This window comes from Danio rerio, chromosome 3 (assembly GCF_049306965.1).
Source record: "Danio rerio strain Tuebingen ecotype United States chromosome 3, GRCz12tu, whole genome shotgun sequence".
Classification (NCBI taxonomy): domain Eukaryota; kingdom Metazoa; phylum Chordata; class Actinopteri; order Cypriniformes; family Danionidae; genus Danio; species Danio rerio.
In genome coordinates, this window is record NC_133178.1 from 55,155,429 (window position 1) to 55,182,257 (window position 26,829).

The 26,829-nt window shown below is 36.4% G+C and overlaps 2 protein-coding genes across 5 annotated transcripts; one reads left to right on the forward strand and one right to left on the reverse strand.

The window, feature by feature from the left end:
• Positions 1-8,049: 8,049 nt before the first annotated feature.
• On the forward strand, positions 8,050-17,639 carry LOC103908666 (uncharacterized). 2 transcript variants are annotated; one of them, XR_012401232.1, is made up of 5 exons: positions 8,050-8,441; positions 8,544-8,671; positions 10,529-10,601; positions 10,698-16,686; positions 16,734-17,639. XR_012401232.1 is itself a non-coding variant. In XM_005163752.6 (4 exons), exons 1-4 carry the CDS (start codon positions 8,144-8,146, stop codon positions 11,525-11,527), a joined length of 1,329 nt encoding a protein of 442 aa, XP_005163809.1. In that variant the 5' UTR covers positions 8,050-8,143; the 3' UTR covers positions 11,528-17,639. The 2 variants fall into 2 exon arrangements, 1 of the variants encoding a protein (XP_005163809.1); XM_005163752.6 differs by having other exon boundaries at positions 10,698-17,639.
• Positions 17,638-26,540, reverse strand: si:dkey-210j14.3. Of its 3 annotated transcripts, XM_073945066.1 has the most exons (6): positions 26,502-26,540; positions 26,239-26,316; positions 25,971-26,119; positions 22,379-22,509; positions 22,168-22,291; positions 17,638-22,089 (listed from the first exon to the last, which is right to left on the reverse strand). In XM_073945066.1, the coding sequence occupies exons 4-6, from the start codon at positions 22,457-22,459 to the stop codon at positions 21,554-21,556; spliced, it is 741 nt and encodes a 246-aa protein (XP_073801167.1). In that variant the 5' UTR covers positions 22,460-22,509; positions 25,971-26,119; positions 26,239-26,316; positions 26,502-26,540; the 3' UTR covers positions 17,638-21,553. The 3 variants fall into 3 exon arrangements, with proteins under 3 accessions (XP_073801167.1, XP_017210319.1, XP_001342850.3); XM_017354830.4 differs by lacking the exons at positions 25,971-26,119; positions 26,239-26,316; positions 26,502-26,540 and adding an exon at positions 24,097-24,535 and having other exon boundaries at positions 17,638-22,020; XM_001342814.8 differs by lacking the exons at positions 25,971-26,119; positions 26,239-26,316; positions 26,502-26,540 and adding an exon at positions 24,097-24,535.
• Positions 26,541-26,829: the final 289 nt, after the last annotated feature.

A 26,829-nucleotide genomic window follows, 5' to 3' on the forward strand; every position in this document is an offset into this window, starting at 1 on the left:
AGGGGGCACCCAACCTGTGATCTGTGTGAGTTCTAATGCCCCAGTAAAAGTAAAGAGGTCATTAAAAGTCCCATGGCACTTCTCGTAAAGAGCAGGGGTGTAACCCCTGTGTTCTGGCCAAAGTCCCTCAATTGGCCCCTTATGATCATGGCCTCCCAATCATCCACATCCACCAAATTGGCTGCATCACTGTCTTTTCAAACCACCAATAGCTGGTGTGAGGTGAGCGCACTGGCATTGTTGTCCTGTGGCTGCCGTCGCATCATCCAAGTGGATTCTGCACACTGGTGGTGGTGTAAGGAGAACCCCTCATGATTATGAAGCGCTTTGGGTATACGCGCTATATGAATACACATTACATATGTTTCACAATATTTAATACATACAGTACACATCTAATTATATGCAAGCTAAAATAAGGTTTAGATTACATTAAATAATTAACACTGGGCATCGAAGCACTGGATGGAGAATACAGCAGACCAGCAAAAGACCAAAGACCAGGTGTAATTGTTGGTACGGAGAACGCAGTCAGAGAAAAAAACTAATCCAACAGCGAATTCAGTTTCAGAGATGGATCCACAGCAGCCACAAGTCAAAATAGGCAGTGAACAAGAGAGGACAGATCAGAGCTTGACACAGCAGGACTACACAAATGACCACTGATGTCTTATTTAGCAAGAAGAAATAAAGCACTACTCATGTCTCCTCTGTCGTTGTTAAATGAGATGCTGAACAGTCTGTTGAAATTTAAACTGTCCATTGAAGTCAAGTAAATGTTGTACAGTGGTCATCCACGCCGCCTAAGCATAACCTAAAGCAACGGCTGTTTAAATGGCAATATTATAACACCATGCCTGCAACACCTCCCTGTAGGTGTGGAACCTGAAACAGATGCCCGAGCCACCTCAGCTGACTTCTCTCAATATGGAGGAGCAGCAGCTCTACTCCGAAGTCTACCATAGGTGAGATTAGGCACATAGATTGATCGGTAAATCAAGCGCTTTGCCTTTTGGTTCAGCTCCTTCTTTACCACAATGGACCGCTGCCTGTCAGTCTCATGTTCCATCCTCCCTCACTCGTGAATAAAACCCCAAGTCACTTGAACTCCTTCACCTTCCTCCAATCTGGAGATGACAAACCACCTTTTTCCGTATTTTTATGCTTAGGCCTGGTTTATTCATGCTAAATCATGCACTCCCACTAGATTAACATATTTTTCTTCAAGAACAGCAACTGATTTGATTCCTCATAGAGGTGAGCACAAACTCCTCTGAGCACTTATGATGTCTCCAGCAGTGGTCAACATTAGTTATCTACTTATCAAATTAAAAAGTAATTTCTATAGTTTATTTCCCTTATATTTTCAGCCAAACTTTTATCTTTTATCTGTACATTTAGATTAATGTCAATACTTACCCCAGAGTATTGACAATATATCGGCATATCGATTTATACTACAAACCGGTGTGTTCATAACTGTACATAAAAATATTATATATATTAGAAATAGGTTTTTAAAACTATTATGCTTAGAAATGTGCTGAAACAATCTTCCCTCCATTAAACAGAAATTGGGGAAAAAAATAAACAGGGGCGCTAATAATTCAGGGGGGCTAATAATTCTGACTTTAACTTTATATATATATATATATATATATATATATATATATATATATATATAATAAAAAAATATCAGTTTGCAACATCAAGAAGTGTAACAAGCTGTTTTTAACATCTAAAGATCATAAAAGAGATTTTAATATGCTCATACGAGAAGAATAAGGTCAACATGGAGGGTGAGAGAGCTCTTGGATTTCATCTAAAATACTTACATTTGTGCTCTGAAGGTCAAAGAATGAAGGGGTCAGGAGTTTGGAATGGCATGATGGTGAGTAATGAATAACAGAATTTTCAATGTTGAGTGAACTAACCCTTTAATGACTCCTACTTGTGGCTTCTTGATTTAAGCTAATTTGTGCAGAACATCAGTCCTGCTTCTGACTATGATGCTCATATATTGTTTAAAGACATGTGGAAGTTCTTACTTCACCTCTGTCTTCCTAGCTTGTGACTCCCTGAACTGTGAAATCCAGGATTTATCAAAGCCACTTCTGTGTGAGATGCAGTGGGGCAACAAAACCATTTCTACAGAGGAGAGACAGCCTTCAGTTCCCTTCACAAATTATGAAGTCTTAGACTAACTGTCTGTTCTATATCAATATAATACTTTGAAACCACATAATACTTTCTAACTTGTTTTCAAAAATAACACTGCACATTGTTATATACTGCATAAAACTTTAAGGTAGAATGTGGTCTGTTCTAGGCAGCTTCGAGAAGTTACCATAGTTCTCATAAGGATTTAAAGGGGCAGTTCACCCAATAATTACTTTTTCGTCATCATTTACTCAATGTTCACTTGTTTTAAACCTGATTGAGTTTCTTTCTTCTGTTAAACACAAAAGAAGATATTTTGAAGAATGATGAAAACTGGTCATTATTGACTTCCATGTCTTTTTTTTCCTTATTTTGTGGGATGTAAATACTTAAAGTACTTTTTGGTATTTTGACTTTACCCAGTAACAATTTAAATGGACTACTCATACTTTTACCTTAGTACATTTCTGTAAAAACAGTACTTTTTCTGAATTTTATTTCTAAATTAATTTCGAGAGGATTATATGCTTATGATTGCTTGTAGCCGGACGATCAGATGATTCCTAAACCACTATGAATACCCCAAGTTCCATAAAACAGCCATCTTCGTTTGGAAGAATCCCCATCCACCCCAACTCCTCCTCCTTTCCTGGATGGGTGGCACAGTGGCCCAGTGGTTAGCATTGTTGCCTTTCAGCAAGAACGTCACTGGTTCTAGTCCTTACCAAGCCAGCCAATGTTTCTCTGCAGGGTTCTCCCCGTACTCACGTGGTTTTCCCCCGGGTTCCTCCCACCGTCCAAAAACATGCAACTTAAGTTAATCGACTATTTAAAATCAGCACCATAGACATGCTCCAAGTAAGTAGTTATCTCTTAAGAGCTACCCCTATCTGTTCATTAGCTACTACAGCAGGGGAGTTCTTGAGATCTACCTGAGCTCAAACTCCCCTCTCTCCTTGCAAATGGGAGGGAGCCCTGGGCTTGAGGATCCTGTGAGCTCATAACTCTCTCCCAGGACAGCATGCCAAACAAACTTTATAATCAATCATCAGCTAAGTTTAAACTCTTGAATCTTCATTTAATTTAAAATAAAACAAATGACATCGGTAACACTTTATAATAACTACACACCATGAATCATTTATCAAGCATTAGCATCTAGTGAATTCATTATCTGTTAAGCATTAACTCTACATTAATAAACATTAGTAAGCAGTTTATAACTGCAGCTACAAATGCTCTATTTTTGACTTACAAACACATGTATAATGTGCCTAATAGCTGTATTTTCATACTGTTAATGATTTATTTTTCATTACTAAATTAAGTATTGCATTATTTACAAAGCAGTTATATAAGCATATTTGTTGTTTTTCAGGATCATTCAGAATGAGTAAGATTAATAAACTATTCAAATAAACATTACTAAATCTTATTTTTCAGGCATTTACTCATAGTTCATTTGTATGTTAAGAAATGGTTTATTAACTCAACTTCATCCAGTTTTGTGAGCTAATCTAAAGTGAGGACTATTAATGGTTTAAAAATCCCTTATAAATGACAATTAAAGACTCGTTTAATTTCTAAACAGGAAAAAAAGAACATAAACAACTTTATTCATTCCTGTTCGTTTGAAGATGCACAAATGAAACTGTTCTTCAAATGAAAAATAAATCTTTGCAACCTTATCTAAAATAAAAATGACTGTACAGTTAAAACATTGCATCTTTTGTATTGTTAAGTTAAATATAAATATAATATCGTTGTTGTTTTTTCCGGTTTTGTGTCATATTTTGACACTCCTGTTATTTGGCAATATTTAAACTTTTTTTAGAAAAGATTGCAAAGATTATTGTTCATTTAATTCTAAGCCTTATTTGTGATTTATAAGGGATTTATAAAGCATAAATAGTCCTCACATTAGATGAGGTCACGAAACTGGATGAAGTTAATAAAGCATGTATTAACATACGTAGTAACCATTAATTTATGACTGAATAATAATATGTATAAATGGTAATGTGAATAGTTTATTGATCATTTATTAACTCATTCTGAAAGATCCTAAAAACCACCAACTATTCTTAAATACATATGGTTTGTAAATAATGGAATATTTAATTTAGTAATAAAAAATAAATCATTAACAAAATATGAAAGTACAGCTATTAGGCACATTATACATGTGTTTGCAAGCCAAAATAGAGCATTTGTAGCTGCAGTTATAAGCTTACTAACATTTATTAATGTAGAGTTAATGCTTAACAGATAATGAATTCACTAGATGCTAATGATTAACAAATTATTCATAGTGTGTAGTTATTATAAATTGTTACCATTGCATTTTTACATTTTCTTCCATCTTTTATGCACATTAAATAGGGAAAACAGAGGTAGAGGTAAACTGGTGGGATTAACAAGCAAGAACCAACATCATTTCAGCTTAAAGGCTTAAATTTTTATTTATTCTTTAAAGTACTTTATAAAAAAGTATTAGTTATTAAAAGTTCCTTTTCTGCATAAAACAACAAAAAAGTCTTCATTTTCAGCATGATTATTATCATTTTTAGACAACAGAATACTTGCGTTATCGTTTTAGATGAGAGAGAGAGAGAGAAGAGAGAGAGAGAGAGAAAGAGAGAGAGAGTGTGTGAGAGAGAGAGAGAGAGAGAGAGAGAGAAACCCATATTTACTAGAATGACTGAATGATTTTCAGTCAAAACTAATGAAAACATTTGTTTTTCTGGCCCATTGAAATGCACAAAAAGAAAAATCTTTAAATGGTGATGTTTTGACTTTGGAATAAATGTTATTGTGTTATTAATATTTTACTCAAATCCATACCTAATAAATAAAAAATAAATCTAGAGAACTGTCAAGTGGTCTCTTGTTGTTTAATGATTAGCTGTCTGTTTCATATACCGACAGAATGCTCATGATTGAGTGCAAATAAAATAGTTTTGAGATCCCAAAGAAACACAAAATGAACGTTCCCTGTTAAAACTAGTTGCAAATAATGCTTAGAAGTGACTACATTTTTAATATACATTGAGAATTATATCATGTAATAATGTGGCTAAAGGCCATCATCCTCTATCATTTTCTTTGCACTTGTTGCACTTGATACATTTTTTGAGGATTTTTTTTTTTTTTTTGGAAAAAAATTACCAAAACTTGTGACAATGACTTTATATTATTTATTTTACTTCGTTTTTAAGCACAATTCGGTAAGGTGGGGGAATAAAATAATAATTCCCTATCTTGTTTTTAATAAGGGTATTTTTACATTTTGGGTGAACTCGACCAGGTTAAAAATGCACTGCTAGAGTGGCCCCAAAACCCCCGCCGCACTGCATCATACTGACATCTAGTGGTAGCAATGCGGCCTAATAATCTTTAGGTTGCTGTCGATGATCTTCATGCAAAAAATAAATAAATTTATTAATTAATTAATAAAAAAGAAAAAGCGGATCATAGAAACATACACCTACCCTTCATGATAATGTAACTACTGTGTGCTGTGCACGGTTTCAACCCTTGGCAGGTCTTTTATGGAAAGCATGTGCTGTCATGAATAATTAAGAAGCAGGCTCTTCTCACAGGATAACAAAACTCAGCTATGAATAATAATGAGAAACTGATGCGTCATCAATCACCTAGCAGTTGAGTGCTACGTCACTGATTTTGATCCCTATTTATTTTTTTAATTATGTTTCATATTCATGTATAAATTCTCTAACAACAAAAAAACGTGTTTTACTGTGTTTTATAAGGAACTAAAAAAATACTTTTGCATTATTCAGCATAGTGCTAATCAAAAAGCCATTAAAACTGTGCAACTGTGTTTTAAATTTTTTGATTAATGTAAAGGTCCTGCTTATTTGTATTTGTAAGAATTTTAGTTAATTATTTATACTCTTGTTTTTATGTTTGTTTATTTATTTATTGTTGTTATCATTTACTTTCTATCACCTTGACATTGTTTTGTTTACTGTATTGTCATGTATCTGTTGTTTAAAGCTTAATAAAAATATATTTATATGTATTAAAAAATTTGCATTACACAGACCAAGCTTACCAGGTGTATGCAAAGCACTTGATTCGTGGTTCAAATTCAATCTTCAATGCTAATTTCACCCTCACGCTCCATCATGCTAACATCAACAACTTACAAGACAAGTTTTTACCTCGATGAGAAATTTTGTCGAGATTTAATCTCGCGAGATCTCGTGACACCCTTAAAATTAAGAGTTAATTTTAAGGTATCTCGCGGCCCACCTGCAGGATAGCTGAGGCCCACTGGTTGAGAATCCCTGCATTACACTACTGAGTAAAAACAGGTCATTTTTGCATTGTTTAGATCAAATTCCCTTATTTTTATTTAAAAATAAAAAACATTATTTTTACATTTACAGAAGAGTTTTGCATTTTGGGTTTTCTGGATTTTCATAAAGTGTTTATTTTCCAGTCTAATGTAAATAAAACCTCCAAAAGGCACTTTCAAGTTTTCTTTTTTTTCGAACTTTAGAAAGCTTGAAAGCTTGAACTTTAGAAAGCTTGAAAGCTTATTAAAACTTTAGAAAGCTTGAAAGCTTATTATAAACCTTATATAAACCAAACTTCTGTTTTATTCATGAAGTATTCATTGAAGTTTTACAGAGAAATATGTACATATTTGCCACATTCTACAAAAAAAAGTTTCATTATTTTTTAATTATAGAGCGATAAAATTGATTCCCAAAATCTCTTGTGTAAAATCTTTTGACCCTAATGTCATTTTGAACCTGACTTTATCTAATGTTCAAATATATTTGTGCACATAGTTTTCTTTCTCTTAAATGTTCATTCAATCATTTTCTTTTCTAATCTAGGATCGCCACAGCAGAATGAACCGCTAACTTATCCAGCATATGTTTTACGCAACCCATCACTGGGAAACACCCATACAAGTTGTACACTACAGACAATTTAGCTCACGCAATTCACCTATAGTGCATGTCTTTGGACTGTGGGGGAAACCGCAGCACCCGGAGGAAACCCACACGAACGCAGGGAGACCATGCAAACTCCACACAGAAACGCCAACTGACCCAGCGGAGGCTCGAACCAGCTACCTTCTTGCTGAAAGGCGACAGCACTACCTACTGCGTATTCCACACGTCATTTCATTCATTTATTTATTTTTTATTTTTTTATTTATTGTTGGAAAATCCAACATGTTGAAAACTTGTATCCGTTGATTTCTATAGTATTTGTTTTTCCTACGATAGTCAGTAGTTACAGGTTTCCAACATTCTCCAAAATATCTCATTTTTTCAACAAAAGAAACTCATAAGGGTTTGTGACAAATGAGGAAACATAACAGAATTTATGGCATAGTGACAGAAGAAAAAACAAACAGATATCAAATAATGAAACAAGTAGGCCTACTCATGATGGGAAGTAACTGTGAGCGTTTTCATTTATGGGTGAACTACCCCTTTTAAACAATATTTTAGAAAACAAAACAAAGTGCTCCTAAAATTATGAATTGATTTGGATAATTTATAGTTTTTCTTTCTGTTCGCTTGTCTCCTATTCACAATGTAGTTTTTCAGCATTCAATCAACTGTCCTTCCACCATGTCTGTAGTTTTATTGAACTTTTGTAGTTCTCGAGTGATCCGCATCTCCTCCGCCAATTAACGCTATTATCAGTAGAAAAAAAACATCTCTTCGAATACCTATATCAGAATAGTACTATCGGTTATGATTTGTGACACACTAAAGCACATGTCAGAAACTTTAGAGCGAGAAAACGCAAGCTTAAACATAACAACACATCCAACACAGACCGGAAGTTAACGGTATTCTCCAGCAAAATAAAAGTTGAGGTCTCCTCGCTTTATTTCCGGTTTGTCCACGGTACCAAGTTGCATGCACAGTTTGGATTTATTGTTTCGGTGAATGACCTTACGTTTCTCAGCCAGCGTCTTTTTCATTGCATGCAAACAAAGAAGCGAATGTTAAAGATGTCAAAATCGCTGTCGTTCCGGTTGCGGCTTAGTTCCGTGATGGAACTAATGACTAAAACGGCAATGGAAGAAATATGCAAAATTGTAGACAGCGATTTTGCGTTTTTACGACAAGAACTGTCTCGCGTCATGAGCGAAAACGCAGCTCTTAAAGACAAAATGCTGTGTGTCGGGAGCGAAAGGCGAGACGAACGCACGCGCATCACAAAGAAAGGAGCGCGCGCGGCATCCACAACACACCGGTCCGTTTGTGTGCAAACCGAGGAAGGTAAACGCACGCTCTGCTGGATAGTTTTGTTTGCAAGTGTTTGCTGGACAGTTGTCTGTGTGTGCTCTGCAGTGATTTTAATGCATGTATGTCTCCCGACAGGAGAGCATCCCTCCATTAAAGGGATTTTTGGAAAGGACTGGTGCTCCAGTTTGTGGGATCGGAGGAATGAGTCCAGAGGAGATGAGATGGCGATCGACGTCGACTTGTACTCTGTGTCGCCTTATAAGGTTACTTTAATGGTTACTTTGATTCAACTTTTTCACCGCTAAATGTGCTTCAAAAGATATGCGTTACACAGATTAATCTGTTAGTGTGAAATATTCAAAGGAATGTGCATAAGCTTGGGTTTGTCGGAGGATGAAAGAGTCAATGGTTGTAAAGATGCAACAAAACAAAAATTTACTATAAAAAGTAGGTTTTCGGTCACTTTTAAATTCTTTAATAAAGACATAACTCACACATCAAACATGATAATTTACTCAATCATCCTCAAGTGGTTACAAACGTTTACTTTTGTGTTTCTTTTTTTCTTTTGAACACAAAAGAAGAAATTTTGAAAAATGTTTAAAATTGGTAACATTGACATCCACGGTAGGAAAAACACATTATGGATGACTATTATGGTTTAAAACTTTTTTTTTTTAGAAATATATTCTGTTAAACAGAAATAGGTCTGTAAATAAGTTTGTGACAGGTCAATGGGAGTAAATGTTGCTTTTTATGGTAAAAAAAAAAAAAAAAAGTTATTTTGGTGAATTCAATTCCTTGGTTCAAAACATTTTATACTATGTGCATATATTATCATGAAAAGGACACCATAAAAGAAAATACACCCTTCTCCAGGTTGTTGTTTGACAAGATGATAAATGGTGCAGTGACTATCCCAATTACATTTGTTCTTTAATTTTCTTTTTTCTTAATAAAAATACTGTAGCATTTCATTTGTCATGTACCCTTGAACTTCATTTGGCAGATTTCAGTATCTTTCACTTGGACATTCTCATGGTTGCGTAAAGTAACACTGGAGTCAGAGACAATGCAGTGCTCAATGAAATATATATATATTTTTGTATTCTTGCCTTTATTAAAGGGATAGGACAATATTTCAGACAGAAAGTGAAGTGGGAGAGACAGAGGAGGGTAGGGACGAGAAATGTCCTTGAGCCTGGATTTGAACTCGGGGCGTCCTGAAGTGCTACTGCACCATATGTCAGTGGACTCAGCGCACTTACCACTAGGCTATTGCGGCAGCATAGTTATAATTTTGACAGTAGTGCACACAATAGAAAATGATAAAGAAACACAGTCTTGTGCTTTTTGTGACTGTATTATTAGAAAATTTTACACACATACACACATACTTATGCAGTAGTTTTAAATAATTGCAAACCATTTTATTCAGCACACTTGTTTTTTTATATTCTTCCTTTTTCTTCTTCTTCAGTTGCTTCTTTTTATTTTTATTATTATAGGTGAAAATTGTCCGAGAACATTACTGGCTTGAGACCTCCAGTCTTCCTCTTTCATTGATTCTTAGTCTAAAAACATTTTCTGATGCTGCTCGATGTTGCAATCTTGTAATTTCTTGTATTATTTGTGTGTCTTGACATAAACACAACTGTTGTTTAGCAAGTAGTTTGATTGTTTTCTGGCATTTATTATTTTTAATAAATCACATTCAAATGAATCGTAAGTTCTAAAACAATCACAGAAAAGAGCTTACCTCTGCATTGCAGAATAAGTTTAACAGATGTTTTGCAAGCCAAGAAAATCAAAAGAATCTAAAGTTTTATCAGATATCAATTTGTCATTGGTGTCAACATTATTTTAGCGCTACACAAAATTAGTTTTGCATTTATCTTCAATGTACCAATTTCTGACTGTGAACAAGTGACCTATTTTCATGACCTTTCCAGTCTTCATGATTTTTTTCAATCATTATAATTATGCTACTAAACTTTGTAATTTTCTGAAGTGTAAAAGAATGTTTAATTTAATAAGACACCACCAGAGGATTTGAAATTAATCCAGTTCTACAGTCTTGAGTAAATAAAATAAAAGAATAATGTTTTTCATGATCACAGCACAAAGAACAAACCAACCTGGTCATAATCAAAGAGGAGAATTTCGAAGTGGATGACTATCCCAGTTGTACAGGTAACGTCCTTCATTACTGCCAGATCTCCAATCCTAGTTTAGGCACATTTATTTTGTATCACCATTTAGTTTGAGCTATTTTTAATATTTCAACAGGAACGCCTCCCCAAGCTTCAAGAGCAGAGCTGCCATCATTCGCATACGAGCCCTTCAAAAACAACTTTGTGTCTGGAGATTTCTCAGAAATGCAAAACTCTCCCTCCAGTTCATCTGATCAGCACCCTACAGAAGCTGCCACCGATGACGCTGTGGACCAGTTGATTGCACCAATAGACGACCCTTTGGAATATGATGGTCCATGTATTCTCACTTCTCAGCTTTCAGACGAGCACAATGACCTGTTTTCCTCTGAAGCCCAGGAGAACGAAGAAGCAGAAGTATATGCTGCGACCACTGCTGGACATCGTGTGAAAAGACAACGGGTACAGAAGCTGCCAAAGAGCATTAGCTATTATGATGACGAGAATTTGTTGCTTCTCCAAAACGCTGGCCAGAGGAAACAACGCTTTCCAAAGATCAAAACCAATGAGAAGTTTCGTTGTGAGGTCTGCGGAAGATGCTTTCATTCTAACACCAATCTCTTGGTCCACTACGCGGTCCACACAGGAGAAAAGCCTTATAAATGTAGCTTCTGTGAAAAGGGGTTTTCCCAGAAAGGAAATTTACAAGCTCACGAGCGCATCCATCGAGGAGAAAAACCTTTCAGCTGTGTCATCTGCGGCAGGAGCTTCACCCAGAAGGTCTGCCTGCGCAACCATGAACGCATCCACAGAGGAGAGAAACCTTTTACTTGTATGACCTGTGGAAAAGGGTTCACTCAGAAAGTCACCCTTCAGCAACACCTCGCTGTCCATGACAAAACAACAAAACGAGTCCGAAGGAAACCACGGAAAAACCACTGTGATTTAGACTTCAGCTTCATGTAGCATTTGCTCTTGCTTTCTCCATTGAGATTGCTGTAGTTGTGTATAATTAAGTAGTTTTTCTAATATCTCTGTGTGTAAAACTGTTGGTCAGAGGTGTCCAAACTGCATGGAGGGCTGGTGTCCTGCATGGTTTAGCTTTAACTTCAACACGCGTCAGTGGAACTTTCTAGTATACCTAGAAAGAGCTTGATTTAGCTGGTTCAGGTGTGTTTAATTGGGCTTGGAACTAAAATATGCAGGACACCGGCCCTCCAGGACCAAGTTTGGACACCCCTGCTGTAGGTTATAGCAGAAGTGTACACTCACCAGCCACTTTATTAGGTAATGCCTTGCTGGTACCAGGTTGAACCACATTTAGACGTCAGAACTGCCTTAATACGTTGTGACCAATTCAACAAGTGCTGGAAGTCTTCCCCAGAGGTATTGGTATTTATTGGTTTGATAACTTCACACAGTTGCTGCTGATTTGTTGGCATGTCCATGATCTGAATCTCATCTTTCAGTACATGCCAATGGTGCTCCATTGAGATCTAGAGACAGTTTCAGAGGACAGGTTTAGTGAAAACTCTTGAGTAGGTTAACCATCAAATAAGGGAAACGCATAGTTTTTGTTTTGTTTCAGAATGAAAGGCATGCCAAACCTGAGAAAGCAGAGTAACTGCTAGGTTACCGTGGTATCTTGCTCTATGGTCCTAACCTGGTCAGGAGCAGGTTTTCTTCAGCAACCCAGGGTTCTTTTACACTCCTCTTAAAGAGTAAGCTATGTTTAAATTCGTAGCTCCATTCATAAATGCATGCTGAAAAAGTCTTTTAAGTGTTTTACCATTGGAAATTTAAAGTTCTATCTGTGTTCTGAATGATTTTGAGATAATGAGCTTCAAAGTTTGAGTTCCATTTAGCAAACCGTATGTGTGTAGCATTTGTTTTTTTGTTTTTTTTTTTTGTTTTGTGTTTTTTTTTTTATAAAAACTCTTAATGTAAACAACTTATTTTAAAAAAATCCCATAATGTAAATAAGTTGTCATTTAATAAGAATATGTTAATAGCTTAATTTTGACAGAAATTATATGTGACGGTATATCAAAAACAAACATTTAAAAATTCTTCTCTAAATGTAATTTCTTTTTCGGAAGATGATATTGGACATTTAATCTTTTCCCAAGGTCATCAAAGTGCAGTTTACTTTGATTAAGATTATCTGCCAATGTAGTAAAAATAATTTGCATAAAAATTGGAAACATCGAAATGTCAATTATCAAGTACAAATTTATTGTAGGTCTTTCCTTAAACCTCATACAAGGTTGAATACACCACAAGATGAACCGTTTCAGTGGTGTAGGTAGTAACGTGATCGGCACAAATAATTGGCATATTACTTGATTGAATGGGTTTGTGTACAGCTTTTGCCGAGCTTGTTCTAAAGGTGGAACTGCATGATGAGTAGGGCTGTGTGATTTGAGGAAAATATTGATATTAATTGCAGATTTTGTGATTGCACTTTGATTTAGTATTTAATTCAAGCTGATTTTAAGCTTCTGCTCAATAGCCTGTAAGCTCTGGCAACAATTCTGTGACAGCTCTTAAAAATGACCTGTTTTTGTTTAGTGTCTGGGACTTTAAAACCAAAATATTCCCATGTTACAAATGTTGTTTTTGTTTGATTTGAATTTATCTATTAATGATTTTGAAGCAGCAGACGCCATCATCCCACTCCTCAGCACTTTCCTGTTTGTTTCCTTAATTTTTTTTTTTATTGTTTGTGTAGTTTGGTTGCACACTGAAAAAAATTATTCAAAGATAGTTCCTTGGATTTACTCAATTTTTTACGTTAAGTGGTTGTAAACAATTTTTTTGTGTTGAATTTATACAAACAAATTAAGTTGGACATTATTAAATTTAATTTGTTTGTTTAAATTCAACACAAATAAATTGTTTGCTACAGTTCTGCATGAAACACTTTTTTTCAGTGTACAATTCTGATTGAGCAGAATGAAAGTGTGCCGACTTAATTGGCAAGTAAGACTGTCACACACAGCCATCAGTCACATATTTGCTTTTTTTGATTAATTGCACAGCCCTACTAATGCGTGTTTGGCAGGTTTTTGACTACACTCAGTTAATTTTTTCACTTTACTTATTTTTTCAGAACTCCAACCCCCTCAGCCCCTCCTCTTAACGGCAAAATAGTCCTGAAACAAACCTGAATCCTTAATACTGAAGCTGTGGTCACACTGCACTTTTCTCCCCATAGACTTCCATTCATTCACACGCGAATGTGTCAGACCGGAAATGAAAGGTTGTGCGGCAAGTTTCGCAGTTTGCCGTGTTGGAAAGTTCAAGCTTGGTGAACTCTGACCTGCGAAATCGCATCACATGATTGCGTGAGACCAATAGAAAATCAAAACATGACCTCTCTGGACAGGAATTTTAAAACATGGACCAATTGCTATCTTTTTTCAATGTCTACTCAACTTGTTTAATCCCACCCATTTTCGTAGCACTTTATAGCAGAATTTTGCACGCGCAATCTCTAGTGTGACCGCAGCATAATGCTTGTTGTTTTATGAATATTATATCTATTAACAATAATTCCTTACATTTATATTTTCTGGACACTCAAAGTGTTTTACACATTTTTGGGGGAGTCTCTTTATCCACCACCAGTGTGCAGTGTCCACCTAGATGATGCAACAGCAGCTATATTGCGCCAGATCACACACCATCTAAGCATCAACAGCTCCTACGCTGCCATATTTTTTTACCTAGTTGGCAAAAAAAACAAAACTTTTTTTTGTTTAAAACTTTTCGCTTATAGATGCGTAGTCTTTCAGTAAAAAAAACCTACCCTTCTGACTGTTATTTTCATAAAAGTGATAATTACATTTTCTTTTATGTAAACATCTTTTTGTTTAGTGTTATTGACATGTTGAATCCTAATTTTGGAGCTATGTTGATGATGGCTTTCAGAGTCAGCGTTTTCAGAGTTGACAAGACTAACTCAATTCAGCTGATCTGAGATGAAATACACATTGTTTTTAATTCATTCAGATTAACTCAAGAGTTCAAGTTTAAACGCAAGGGTGGTTGGACCTCCGTATTGAAACACACCTCAGAACTTTAGGTTTCACCTGTTGTTTGTGCACATTTTTAAGTACCACAAGGTAACAAGTGACGGAAATGCAGACTTTCGAATAAAACGTTTTTGCACTTGTCTGAAAAAAGGGTTAATGCAAATAATTTGACTTAACAGCACAGGAGCCGTCTCCATTATGTTTGCCGCATTTACTGTTGGTTACCAATACTTCAGTCAGATGCTCTAACAACTTGATAGAAATGCATTTGGGACTTGGAATCTGGCTAACATGTTCAAGAAACCAGTTTAGGTGATTTGAGCTTCGTGAAATGGCATGTTCTTCTGTTTGATGTAGCATCACAAGATTTGTTCACTGTAGTCATGATGGCATGGACATAGTCAGCAACTTTATTCAGCTTGGGTGTGGTGTAAATGAGGCTCATTTTTCAAAGAAGGCTTCTTTTAACCCTGATGGTGGTTCATGAAAATCCCAGCAGATCAGCAGCTTAATGTTCTGAGCATCGACAACCATGATACGCTTCAAGTCACTTAAACCACGTTTCTTTTTCATTCTGATGCTCTATTTCATCTTCAGCAAATCATCCTGACAACATACCTAAATGAATTAAAATGTTAGTTCACCCAAAAATGACAATTCTGGTATGTATTATGTGTCATTTAAAACCGATTAAAACTTTAGAGCACAAATTAAGATATTTTAGATAAAATCTCAGAGATCCTCATCCTTTATAGACAGCAACATTCCAGAGACATTCAGAGTCCATAAAATTGTCTCAAATTGCATACTTATGCACTATTCTACGCTATTTTGTCGTATAAATAATGTAAGTAGTGTTCACACTGATAACTCTAAAAATAATAAGTGCACTTAAAATACCTGCATAATGCACTTATTCAACCGGTATTATAAAGTGTGTAATGTTGGACCATAGATACATACACTAAAGTGTCATCTGGCCTATTGACTATTAGACGGAATGCGTCAATAGCGTCGCCATCTTGCTACAGGGTAGCGCTCCTTTCAAATGAATGCGGGACCAATGTACAGTGGAGGACTGTAGCCATCCAAAGCCAGAGATATACGCATATACACATATATCTATGATCGGGAGTTTTCCTGGATGTTAGTATGTAATTTTTTTATTTTTTTTTCTAATTATGAAAATTATAATTTTACATCACTTTTCTACATTGATGGATCAGTGACCGCATGGGCATTCCTGACAAAAAGCTTGTGTTTGTTAGTACAGAAATGTACTATTCACCCTCCCTGTTAAATTTGATCTAATCATGTCCTGAAACACACCTCCTCTCCTGCTTTCACTTCTCATACTGACGGAGGGAGCGATTCGTTTGTGAATGAATCCCCTGAACGACTCTTTCACTAATGTTAGCCGACAATAATACAAGTTTATAGCGTCTCCCAATGGTGAATGCGGTTTAATGGTGAATGCGCTATTTGGTACTTTACTCATTTATTTCACTAACTGTAACTGTCAAACGTCATCAGGGAGATAGTTTGAATTTCCGCTTAATAAACAGAATATTAGTGTTCCATTTGGGACGACACTACATACATATACTATGTTGTTGAGTGTGTAAGTGTAGAAGTACATAATGTATAGGGTGCCATTGAGATTATTGTCAAAACAGTTCATGTGACTTCAGTGGTTCAACTATAATTTTACGAAACTTCTATAAAACTTTGGGGTGAACTAACCTTTTAAATTGCTTCCATGTAATTGGCTGCTTAAATATTTCCATTGAGTAGATCAGGGGTGTCCAAACTCTGTGTCCTGCATAGTTTAGCTCAAACTTCCTTCAACACACCTGCCTGGAAGTTTTTTATACCTAGAAAAAGCTGTATCAGCTGGTTCAGATGTGTTTAATTGGGATTGGAACTAAAATATGCAGGACACCGGCCCTCCAGGACCGAGTTTTGCACCCCTGGAGTAGATGAATGACTGAAAGCAATAAAGTGGCAGATGAGTCTACTGTTAAGTAGGGTTGTGTATTACTGTGCGATTTCAATATAGTTATCCCACCTATGAAAAAAAAACACCATGTCTTAATTCTTTCAAAAATACAACACAACATAGACTGTCTATTCAGAACTATTCACATTCTCAACTTAGATTTGGGTTCTCCTGTAGCATTGTTAATGCCTAACTGAATACAGTTTAGAAGATGTGTTTGAGCTTAAAGGTGCAATAGGAGAGCTTGAAAAAATCTTAATATTAGCCTGTGACCTTGTACATCACAATACAAAGCCAAGCCTCCTGAACACACAAGACAACATCAGTACAGCACATCGTATAATATTCACCAGAGAGAACTTTATTGTACAAGTAGTAACAATACTAAACTTTTAAATAGAAGGTAGGTTGTGGATGTTTACCTTCAACCCAAACATAGTAGGCTATCATATATCTGTGCACCTGAATAGGGTGCACGAGTATAGGAAAGCCTATTATAATGTTCGGGCTGAAGGTTTTTATTGGCCGATTTGAGTTTTTTGGCCGTACACCTTCCAAAGAATATTTAAATGCATTTGTAGCACTTGACTGAATGTTAGCTATCAGGATATGAAGAAACTTTCAAAGACAAAAATAGTTTTTGAAGTCAATCACTTATTGCACCTTTAAGGATGCGAGTTGTTTTGTCTAAGTTTAAAACATGGTAACATGACATGTACCTATATATTCCAAATACCTTCACAGGTGAATGCATCCCTAATTATGGGGGGTTTTTTTTGTGCAAATTTGGTCCCTGGTCTTTTAAAAGTGATCATAATGTATTAACAATCCTGGGCTACTAGTGTAAAGCAACCAGTAACACTACTTGATATCTTGTTGATTTTGATCGGAAGCTGTTATTTCGGCAGTATGTACAGTACTTACACTAGTTTGACTCGACTGGTCAAGTTCAGATGTCTGCTAGATTGCACGTGTAGGCAACCAGTTTTATGTGTATTTTCAACCATGCTGAAGTATGAATAAACAATGGTTTGCATGACTTTACTTGTTTCGTCAGTTTATTGAAGCACTTTTTATCGCTCTATTCAGATAAATATCTATATACACAGGTATATGCTACTAAATAAAGTTTCAGTCAGTAGCTATGTCTCCATCCAAAGATGTGAATTGGACAAAACTGGAATATTGAATAAATCCTTTGGGAATTAAGCACTTTATAGAATGACCAAAACATTTTAGATGTTGGGCAGGTGGGTAAGTCCACCATTTTGTCCATTAATGTCCTTCTATTGTGCCCATTTTTATCATGACATGATCTGTAAACAAAATCACATGACTGTTTCCCGATTAGTTAATGCACATTTTTGTCTGATCAAATAAAGTTTATCCTGCTTAGTGTTCAATATGTATGTGCATCTTGCAATTTTTATTCAATATTCCAAAATGTGCATTAAAAACATAGCTAATGCTTCACATTTGCAAACACTGTTGACAGACCTAACTTCTCTAATCACACACGGACATTTTTCCAATATGTTAAAGCACACGTTAACAGATAAAATCCAATAAGAGTTTACTGCAGTGTAGGGTTTGGTCGATAGACGATGCCATCATCTAATAGACATCACGATGCTGAGCCGGCATCACAATCCTCTGCCCTGCCCCCATCGCAGCAGCAACCCACTTGGGAAAAATACATGCTTAGGCCCAGTTTAAACTAATACGTCTTAGTTTTAAACTTTTATTACAAAAATAATAATTTCCGAGCGAAAATAATCCATGTCCACACTTTTGTTTCATCTAGCATTTCTGAACAGCTTTCTGTTCAAAACCCCAGAGAGCATTGCACGTCGGACAGTTTATGAAGGATGTACCACTGGATCACGTCTCACTATAGTTGTTAAACGTGATATTATTTAATCTAGTTTCTAACAACTCTTCTGTCTTTTCAATTAATCAGGTTACGTGTCACAGCGTCAGTAAACTGCTTGAATCTTTCGCTTTCACACTTATAGTAAAGTTTATTTATAAACTAATTTCGAGAGGATGATGTACTTATGATTGCTTGCGGCTGGACCTGCATTATCCAATTTATGATTCACCAATCAGACGATTCCTAAGCCACTATAAACACCCCAAGTTTCATATACCAGCATCTTTGTTTTAAAGAATCCCCCCTTCCACCCCTACTCCTCCTGCTTTCCTAGATGAGTGGCACGGTGGCCCAGTGGTTACCAATGTTGCCTCACAACAAGCACATGACTAGTTTTAGTCCTTACCAAGCCAGTCGACGTTTCTGTGCAGTTTACAAGTTCTTCCCTATCTCACATGGGTTTCCCCCGGGTTCCCCAGTTTCCTCCCACCGTCAAAAACATGCAACTTAAAGTTAATTGACTAATCCAAATCACCTGCATAGGCATGCTCCTTGTAAGTAGTTATCTTTTAAGAGCTATCCCTATCTGTTCATTAGCTTCTACAGCAGGGGAGTTCTTGAGATCTGCCTGAGCTCAAACTCTCCTCTCACCTTGCAAATAGGAAGAAGCCTCGTGCTCGAGGAACTTGTGAGCTTTGGGCTCTCTTCCGGGACAGCATGCCAAACAAGCTTTATAATCAATCATCAGCTGAGTGTGTACTTTAAGTAATTTTAGTGAAAACCTTAGTGTTGGTTGTGAACTTTTTTTTTACCAGCCAAGTTTATTAATGCCATTATTCTGACACAGATCACTCTGCCTATACATGCCAGAGTCACGCGGAAAAAGTGATTGACAGGTAGTAATTTGTGTGTTACGTATCTTTATTTTTGATTTGGTTTTGGGTAAAATGAAGACCATGCGGGTCAGGTAGGTGAAACGGTGGGCTACAAATAATAAATTAGTTATGAATACATTAATTTTTCATAAATAATTAATTCACCGCTGCCTAACCGTACGTTCACACGGAAAGCGGTGAGTAAGTCATTTATTTTCAATGAGACCCAGCAGTGCGGCACGTCTTCACCGGTGTCGAGGACAGTTGAAATCAAGTTAACTTGATGGTAATGAGCTATGACGCGGTTCAGCGGCAACCAGTCCGAATGTAGAAGTCCACTGCTTGAGAGGAGTCCAGAGAACACACCTGTGAACTTTTGTTCCAACCACAGGTGCTCCCAAGGGTTTGATTATTGCGGTCGCCGAATTTCCAATTATTTGCAATGTTTTCTTACAGGAACATTCATTAAATAAGTTACTGGCGAGTTACTAATGTGTAGGGGTGTAACGATACACTCAGCTCACGATACGATATGTATCACGATATAATGTTCACGATTCGATATGTATCACGATATTTGGAATAAAAATTGAAAATTGAACTGAAATGCAAATTTTATCGAGTAAACTATTTTTTATGTATTTCTTTTGTTTCAACTTGTTAAACTGAACCTTCTTTAAGAAAATAAATTAAACAGGCCTGTCTCTGGAAAATAAAACATTTAAAAACTTCTTTAAAATATTATTGAAATGACAGAGACAAAATTAAGGAACAATTTAAGTAAAGGTGCAAAAAAAATAAGCTTTCTATTCAATTGAATTTAACAGTAAGAGCTTAAGGCTTTGCTTGGTCATTTGCGTTTTATGGTGTGTGCAAAAAAAATCCACATTTCCAGGTATTTAATTCATATTTAATTAAATTCATTTAGAGATATCTCTAATTACAATTGTGACTAGTCAAAACTCATTTAGAGATATCTGCAAATATTTTTCAATGGAAGTCAATGGAGGAATATGACTAGTCATAATATATTTGCAGATATCTCCAATCTGATTTCGTACTAGTACAATTGTAATTGCAGATATCTCTAATTGTCATTCTGACTAGTCGAATTATAATTATGACTAGTCAAAACATAATTAGAGATATCTCAAAATATATTTATGGATAGTCAGAACAAAGTTTTAAATGCTAAAACGGCTTGCCATACGCGCGCGTCTATCAAAGTCCGCCCTCTGTAGTAACTGTCAGCTCACGTCATGTGTGATTTTGCGGCGGGAACATTATTTGAAGACAGAATATTTTAGGGTGAATTGTACCTTATAATTACAGTATGTGACTCTTTCAACACCATTAGGAGGTATCCCTGTTGCTGTGCAAAGTATGTAAATCACTGTGAAGACTTTAAAACTTAGGATGTTTGACCCAGTATGTGTGACAAAAAGCGGACGAGTCTAAAGCAATGACTGTACAACCGAAATGTTGCCAGACGTCTGATTTTGAGAGGATGGGCCATCCTCTATTTCTGCTCCTCTCATCTTGGTCTGCTAACATTACTGCTGCTGCAATCTGAACTCACATGCGACAGCAGGTGGAACGTAGCTCACGTGCAAACAGCTCAACTAATAAGAGAAAACGGACGTCATATTCTAATCAAATCGTCATAACGCCACGATGCATATTGTGACATTTTTGCATCGCAATAAATCGTACAACGATAAATCGTTACACCCCTACTAATGTGCATTAATGTTATTCATATTTTTCTTTTAAAAAGTAAGAATGTCATGTAACAGTACAAAACAGTAGTGTTGCTTCGGGATATTTCAGACATATGGACATACAGGATAATTAAGTGGAGCAAAGTCACACCACACGCAACTTGATCTTCCACTGTTAAATTAGTTTGATAAAAAATGCTCAACATTTTCACGCTTTGAAAGCATGTTTTATGCGGGAATGTAACTGATATGCTGCAACGGCCCCTTTAAATACGAGATTAATGTCGCAAATTTCAGCCGAAGCTGAAGGGAGACAGCGTTGTCACCAGGGCAGTCAGAGCGACCTTTGAGGGTCTCGCTGCCTTTGGTGTGAACGCACAGTAAGATGATGATGCCATCGTCCATCGCAATGTTTCACATTAAATATCATAAACATACGATGCTAAATTGGTCAACATCGCCCAACCCTACTGCAGTATGTACCAATCTAACTAAAGCACTGGTGTGTATTGAAACCCTGTTTGTACGCGTAGCTTTTACCGCACTCTGAGCAGCTGTACGGCTTTTCTCCAGTGTGGCTTCGGAGATGCACGTTTAGAGAGCTTTTTTGGGCAAAACTCTTTCCGCACTCCATGCACGAGTACGGCCTTTCACCGGAGTGAGTGCGCTGGTGTATTCGGAGGTACGTTTTTTGCGCAAATCTTTTACCACACACAGTACAGACAAAAGGCTTTTCTCCAGAGTGTGTTCGCATGTGTGCTTTTAGGTAGGTTAGTTTGTTGAAAGTTCTTTGACAAAACACACACTCAAACCTTTTCTCTTCTGAAAAACTCGTGGGGTTGTGTGTGCTGGGGAAATTTTGCTCTGCTGTGTTGTGTCCATGTGTAGAAATCGTCCCGTGAAGACTTTCCTCTTCTGGTTGTGGCTGCTGTACGTTCGGTCGGGCTTGTTCATCTGAAGGCACAGTGTATGTTATGTAATCTTCACAGTTCTGTGATCTCCCATCACTGGGCATTGCTGGTCCTGTGATGTAATATATTACATATGAATGTCTGAACACAATGAAGACTTAATAACTTTTCAAGTTCCTGCTCCACAAACCTGCCAAACTGCTCATTTCGTCTTCATCAGGTTTATTCTTTCCAGAGCAATCGTCAAACGTCTCCTCCTTGATCATGATCATATCTGGCTCCTCATCCTCTTCATCATCCAGCAAACTTACTGGCTAATGGAGGAAAGATCAAAACAGAACTTGTTAACTGCATAGTGATGTAGCCTCAAGTAAACCAGAAGCAGTATGAAAGTGACCAACATCTTCAGCCATGCCCGAAGAGTCCTGATGTGATTCCTCCTGCTCTCCAGCATTTGACTCCTCGTGTCTCCAGAGGTTCATGCACCATTCCTTACTGAACGCATTGTCGATGGAAGGGCGTCGGGCAGACCCTGTTACACATGCATTGCATTGATTTTGGTTAGCCATATCAGGAGTGATAAACCTAGTATACCAAAATGATTTATTTAATTTATTGGGCTAGAGTCAATATAATACGCAATTCAATGACTGAACACTACAATACATTGTTAGAGGAACACAGATATTTTATTTGTATGCATATATTATAAAAAACAACCCAGAAATGTTTTGTGTGATTTAATAGGATATAGATTAGACATGTAGAGACAGACAGAAAGATAGATAGATAGATAGACAGACAGACAGACAGACAGACAGACAGACAATTATAGATAGACAGACAGAATGATAGATAGACAGACAGAAACAGATAGATAGATAGATAGATAGATAGATAGATAGATAGATAGATAGATAGATAGATAGATAGATAGATAGATAGATAGATAGATAGATAGATAGATAAACAACTGTTATTTTAGAGAATCGGTTCAATTTATTTGTTGTGGATGGATAGATGAAGACCTTTTTATAGGGAATGGGTTCTTGATGGATGGATGGAAGAAAAAGTATTTTTGTTTGTTTTTTAATCGTTCAATTCACTCGTTTCAGACTGAAAGATAGATTACCTGTTTTATAAGGTTTTTGATAGACCGACAATAGATGGATAGACGGATAGATAGATAGATAGACAGACAGACAATTATAGATAGACAGACAGAATGATAGATAGACAGACAGAAACAGATAGACAGACAGAATCAGATAGATAGATAGATAGATAGATAGATAGATAGATAGATAGATAGATAGATAGATAGATAGATAGATAGATAGATAGATAGATAGATAGATAGATAGATAGATAAACAAATATTTTTTAGAGAATCTGTTCGATTAACTCGTTGCAGACAGATGGATAATGAAGAACTGTTTCATAGGGAATGGGTTCTTGATTATAGATGGATGAATAGATGGATAACTGGTTTTTCCCTAGAGATTCAGTTCGATTCACTCGTTGCAGACAGATGGATAATGAACTGTTTCTTATAGGGAACTGCTAACAGATAACGATAGACAGAGAGAAAGAATGAACGACTATTTTTTTAAAGAATCGTTTGTCAATTCATTTGTAATGCATGGATAGAGCAGTTTTTTTGTTTTTGTTTTTTTTTTTGGGGGGGGGGGGGGGGGGTTATGGAATTAGTTCTTGATTTATTCGTGGCAGGATCTTTAGGTTTTTGGTCATATTTATAAATATTTTTGACTCTCTCGGAAAGAAAATATTTGCTAAGTGAATGATTTCTTGACTTAGTCGGTCACTGTCACCACCTATTGACGAACAGGTAACCTGTAGAAAGTGTCACTGAGTGAATGGATTTAGTGAATGAACCCGTTGAACAGAAATCCCGAATACTATATACTACAGTAATGCCCTCCTGGTGTAAGGTTAATGTATTGTTCAAGGGCACAGTCGTGGTATGGTAACGCCCACTGCAGACACTGACTGAACCTTCAGCCCAGACAGAGACCAGACGTATGTTACTCGTCAGATCATTCACCATAAACGAGTGCATTAATGAATGAATGAGGCATATAATGCATAATAAAATCACCTGTAAGTCCCGTGCGGCTGAACGGAGCTTCTGTCCCGTTCATCTTTGCAGCGGTTTTTCGAGCAGACTGAAGTTCGCTCTCCAGAAAATGGCATTTCTTTTTCAGAGATTCATTTTCGTTTGTACATCGTGAAATCTCCAACCGCAGCAACAATGAATTCTCCTCGAATAGTTTGCTTATTTCAACAACGGCGCTTTTCGCTAACATTTCCAGTATGGATGTTAACTGCGTCTGAAAATCAGCTGTATTCATGACGTTCATTGTTTACGGGACCATTAATCAGTGATGTATATTGTAAACATCCGTCCCCCGCACTGCTAACGAGTAATCTATAAGTGCAGAGCTGCCTTTGTATTCTCAACAAACAACAGCACTGTATTCAGTGTATTTCTGAGAACAGAATCATAGCATATCTAGCAATTTGCAGAACAGGATCATGGGATGAATTACCGTAAACTGCTATATAGAGCGGACGCATCATTTATAATTTGCATTGGTCTCGTCTAAAACGGTTACCGGCAAACTGTTACCATGGAAACCCCCTAGTTTTCATCATTCTAAGCGTAATTTTATAACACATAAATACATATTCTAAAACATTTTTGCTCACACACATGAAAAAAAAAAAAAAAAAGAGTATTTATTTTGTCCTAAAAAGGGATGCCACTGTGTTTAGACATAGATAGTTGCCAAGACATTGCTATGTGGTTTCTGGCAGTCTCGTTGGTTGCTCACATATATATTTACATGTAGGTCTATAGGTGGCTCATCTCAAGTAAACAGTGTTTGATGTTCCTAAATCTGGCTTGGGTTGTTTTTTAAGGTAAGCCTCCATCAATTAATTTTGTTTAACAATAAGTCCAAAAACTAAAAAATGACAAGCCCTTTCTCATCATGTCCACCAATAGTGAACATCATTTATTTTACATCAGAGGCTTTAAATCAAAGGTGTCAAACTCGGTTCCTGCTGGGCCGCAGCTCTGCACAGTTTAGTTCCAACCCTAATTAATCACTCCTGATAAAACTAAGTCCTTCAGCTAGCTTTCCAACATTTCTAGCCACTCACCATTTTCACTAGACAGTTTTGTTGTTGGGAAAATATATTTTATATGCATAAATATGACTTTGACATGCTAAAATTAAAATTGACAAATAAAAATAATTATTATTATCTATCTAAAATGTGCACAGTAATCTGTCCTGGCTAAAGGTCCAAGATCACCCGTTAACTACACATAAATAGGAAGTTAATCTCCTATTAAAGCAATGTTATTGTGAAAAATATATATAATTAAACTATACTAACAAAAATAACTGTAAGCAAAAGAAAGCAGGTGATAAACATTCGGCTTACAAAAAGACAAATCTGGAGCTCTTGAAAGCAGCAAGACTGTGGGTGCATGAGCATAACTTTTTGTTTAGTCTATTAATATGTTCATTTGGAGCGGTTTCATAGTAAATAAACAGTTAAATGGTCAGTAATATGTTTTAAAATTAGTATTAACAAAATAAAATAAATATATAAATAACAGCAAATACATTAGCAAACAGTTCAGCTCATTAAAAGTAATAGCTATTATAATGAAATAGAATCATGCTATCAATCTCGTTAGCCGTTTCTCCACTGTATAACTTACACATTCTGATTAAAGAGCAACGAATGAATCATTTATTTTATATTTTTTAAAACATTAAATAAAAGATGTCACTTTACAAATGCACACATCTAACATTATAATATTTGACTGCTTTCCTTACTTTTTATGCTCATTTAAGGTGAAATTAGTTGTGTTTGGAAAAAAAACCCACCAAGATCGACATCCCTATATGATATTATTATTAATTATGTGTGCATGTCTATTTAAACACGCACCCAAAAGCCAGACTTTCTCTCCGCTTCAAACTGCATGTACATAATCCGTTTGGGAAACAGCATCTGTTTACCACTATGGAGCGCATCAGCTGACAGTCATGCACTATTATATGACTGTTTTGAGGATTGTATAGGATGGGCGACGGCACCTGTAATCAAAAGGAAATGGAATCGCGCTGTTTTTAATATTTAAGTGGTTAATTTAAGTGTTTAATTTAAGTTTAGTGTTGTTTCATTCTTCAACAAAGCGAAATGACAGAAGACTTACGTTTTAGAGCAAGGGGCTCACCCTGGTGGTTCGGTGGTATGGGTTGCGTATAGGGAGGCTCGGCTGTTCAGAGAAAGACTGAAAATACGGGAGAAATACAGAAAAATACCTTTACGGGATGATAGCGGGATAGAACAGTAAAATACGAGAGAATCCCGGGACAAACGGGAGGGTTGACAGGTATGCAGTTGTGCATAAAGGCATGGTTACTTCAAGCAAGGAGAAGGGAGTAAGCATTTGTTTTAAACAGTTGCGCGCATCACCTCAGCTGTTGGCACGAGTGATCATCCTCTCATTCAGTATTCACTTGCTTTCTTTTGCTCGCACGAACAAACTTAGTTGTCAGTCATGCTTCTTCTCAATTCTAAGATCACATTTGCACCCATATTGGGCCATCCTTATTGTCGAACCCTGCTTTCAAGAAAACCACAATTTAAAAATGATTTACAACCAGCCATAGTGGCTAGTGGCAGTGTCTGTCTAACCCGCCACAGCTAAAATCTACCCGCATTTGGCGGGTGTTAATGTAAAGCCCTAAAAAGGTACACTTTATATCAATCAGGTTAGTTACCGTAATTATATATAAACAGT